Source organism: Haliaeetus leucocephalus, unplaced genomic scaffold (assembly GCF_000737465.1).
Source record: "Haliaeetus leucocephalus isolate CR32 unplaced genomic scaffold, Haliaeetus_leucocephalus-4.0 Scaffold92, whole genome shotgun sequence".
NCBI lineage: Eukaryota > Metazoa > Chordata > Aves > Accipitriformes > Accipitridae > Haliaeetus > Haliaeetus leucocephalus.
Genome location: NW_010972528.1, coordinates 5143264 through 5146712, shown reverse-complemented (window position 1 = coordinate 5146712; position 3449 = coordinate 5143264). Strand labels below are relative to the sequence as shown.

Genomic DNA, 3449 nt, shown 5'->3' with positions numbered 1-3449 from the left:
TATTTCCAGCATGTGGGTATGTGGCTGCTCTACACTAAAAATGTCCTTTAGCACTTTTTAGCCATATTCTCTAGTGTGTCAGCAAAGAGACTCCATCAGCGTATTTAACATTGCTGGGAGCAAAGGAATAAAGTGGAGTCACTGTTGATTATTACTCATTAGCCACAAGGACATCCACTTAACATGTGAATAAATGAATGACACCATGTCCTAATGGAAATGGCCTCAGTGTACCTTTAAGCAAAATGTTGTTTAATATCTTCCATTTGCTGAATAGTAAAGAGGCCTGTTGGACATGCACAGTTAGCAAGCAGCCATTGTTGCTTTGTTCCAATTTCAGCATTTAATAAAAAAAGATGTTGTCTTGACTGCAGCAAAGACGGGCCTCAAAACCCTGGGTGGCAGCACAGTCTTGTCCTCATTCTGCATATTCAGAATTTCACTGGCATGCTAAAGGGTTAATACCCATAAAGCAAATGAAGCCTTAGAAGGTACGTGTTCTTCATTATTCTGCTTTACATTCAAACATATAAAACAAAGAACATCTGATATCTTTATTGGCTTTCTTAGATAAAACGCAAGCAAGCTATAAGCCTTAATTTTCTTATTACCATTTGTTAACAAGGAAGATAACACTCTCAAAAGTACTCGATTAGGGCTCCCTTTGATTTGTATCTTGTTATGATTTCCAGGGCATATATTTTTGTATTATTACTTTAGTACACTGATGGTTCTGATCAAAGCGATAAAAAGAGGTATTTTAAAAGCGTAAATATTAACCATACAGGTAAACCACATAATCTGAACAGCATCTTGAACGCTGCCCTGCTGAAGCACGCCTTGGGAAACCAGTCATAGCTGAGCTATACGTTCCTATCTGGAAAGCGGGTACACTGGGCTGGAGGAGCCCTTTTGCTCTCAAACCCTTGCAGCAGTAACTCACGTTATTCACAACTTTTTTCTTTTCTTTTTGGACGACAGAGCTACTGAGGGCTGCTGCAGGTATAATATTGAAGACATTTGCTATATCGCATATCTATGATCAGAATCCATACAGAATCCATCTGTTCTTATGAGGATAAACCAGCTTTAACCTTCTGAGGAAAATAACAGCAAGCACATTAGCTAACACGAATGATCGGGGCGGGGGGGGTATTTTAATGCACGGTCTGGTGCCCGATTGTGAAAATCGTGCTGGATCTTTTCCTTACTCTTCTCATTTTGCCTGCCTAACAGTTAGCCAGACTGGAGGCAGCTCACTGGTATTTCTCAGCTCACAGGCCTTTCTCCTGTGGTTTTATCCCCGGGCTGTGATGGGCACTTTGGCCGCGGTGAATAGGAAGCCTGACACAGCCTGCTACGCCCGGCCAGCCGCTCCCAGCAGAAGTGGGTCTGACAAGTTGGAAGTCTCTTTCTCCTGCCTCCTCCTTCTCCTCCTCCTCCTCCTCCTCGCCGGCGCTTCCTCCGGCCGGCCCGCGCAGACAGGGAGCGAGCAGGAGATGATTACATCAATCAGTGTCAGGTCTGGGAGCTGTGATTTATGAATATGCATAATGAGCTCTCACCTTTGAGAAGGACTAGCTAGGGAGATAATTGATTAGACAGGAAAAGAGCAGCCAACAGAGAGGGAGAGGGAGAGAGAGGCCTCTCTGCGCCGTCTCGGGCAGGCCTGGCTGGGGCTCCAGCAAGGCTGTCAAGCTGCGAGAGTGATTTCTAAAAAAAATTACGAGTAGGATTTTTAATGTTTTGTTGAAACACGCATAACAAAATGTTTCCTCACAAAATTAATGGGAATTTTCTCCACATTAGGGAAGCCGGGCAGGCACAAAGGCTGCTTTCCCCCCGCGGGGAAACCAAGTTCCCACTTCCAGAAGCCAAAAGGGCGGCTTTCCCATGGCTGCCACGCAGCCGCTGCTGCTGTGGGAGCATCCCTGCCAGTCAGGGCGAAGGGAGAGGGCTCTGCTGCAAAGGCAAAGGAGCCTTTAATGGAGGTAGAAAGCTGGGCATGCAATTGTTTTCCCATCGTGGGCTCATTATTTTCTTCCATCCCCTCTAAGCATCTGTCTGGCCAGTGTGTGAAAGTTTCTATGGAAAACCCACCAGGATGTCCAGAGGAAGGGGATGTGGAAATTTGCCTCTAGCTTTCTTTCTCCCCCCACCCCCCCCATTTTACATGTCATTAATCTTTTTCTTTTTCTTTTTTTTTTCTTTTTTCCTCAGCAAGAATTGGCTAAGGAAAAAGCAGGGATACAAAGTGCAGAGAGACTGGGTAAAATTTACATGAGAAACAATCCGTTTTCTAACCACCCACCCACAGAGTTTCCCCTCGGTTCAGGAGCCTGTCGGAGCAAAAGAGAGGGAACAGTTCCTGGCAGAAAGACAGAGCTGCGAGGAGGCAAACGCCATTTCCAGGGCGAGCTGTGGCCGGAGAGGACGTATGGGGAAAGGAAGGGGACGTGGGGGGAAGAAAGCAGAGATCGCAACCCTGCCGCAAACTCTGCGGGTCCCTTCCCCGGCTGCAGCCATCACTGCCAGCGGCCCGGGGAGGCTGCAGGCGTGCACCAGGCGAGGGCTCTCCCCACCGTAATGCCTGCCAGGAAGAATATTAATCGTGAAATATTAAAACACGTAGGTAAAATGTGTGTGTACGCATATACACACATATAGAGCATAAACATATATATAAATCTTAGCACTTGCAAACGCCTAAGATTTAAAATGTAGTTTATCGGCCTAGTGCAACCCAGTCCTATAAATAATACATTCCTATCACTATGACCTCAAAATGTCAATACCACGCAGCCCTGCACATTTGCATATCTTGTACTGTCTAAACTTGAAGCATGTCAGCTATGTGCTTCTGTTTGTACTTTAACTTCATTTTAACTCTTGCTTCCTAGCTCCAAGCACCCTCCCCCTCTGTAGGCTCTTGTCACCAAACCGAGAAAAGCACCAGCTATTTAATCGCCACCTCCGTAATTATGCCATTTCCAGGACTGTAAGGAGCGAAGGGGTGGGGGGCACACACACGCACCCCACCCCCCCCCAGACAGAGATGTTAAGGAAGAGCCTGGGAACAAAAGCAGGAGGGAGCCGGCCTGTGAGCTCTACCTGCCCAGGCTGCCTCCCCCAGCCGGGGGGCCGCGGGGACGAGCACGGCCACCCGCGGGCACCGCCTGCTGATGGCGAAGTGGGAAGAGAGAAGGGGAAGGGGGGGAGCAGCCCCCGACAACAACCCCCTTGGGGTGGTTTTCACCCGCCTGCCGGGCGGGAAGGGGCCGGGGTCTCCTCCCCCCGCCGGCAGCCAGCGCCGCTCGGAGCGGCCGGACCTCTGCCGGAGCGGGCCGATTTTCAGCACTCTGCCGAGGAAATGGAAGTTACGAGTTCTCGAGGCCGCGGCTCGGCTGCAGGCGCGGCGCAGAAGCGGCAGCCGGGAGCTCCCGGGGCCG

The 3449-nt window shown here is 49.3% G+C and overlaps 1 protein-coding gene across 1 annotated transcript in view; it reads right to left on the bottom strand.

The window, feature by feature from the left end:
- Positions 1-2331: 2331 nt before the first annotated feature.
- IRX3 (iroquois homeobox 3) overlaps positions 2332-3449 on the bottom strand; it is a 7491-nt gene continuing 6373 nt past the window's right edge. Inside the window, exon 5 of the mRNA XM_010585225.1 lies at positions 2332-2590. Within this exon, the coding sequence (XP_010583527.1) occupies positions 2332-2590 (259 nt within the window). The remainder of the gene's footprint in view (positions 2591-3449) is intronic.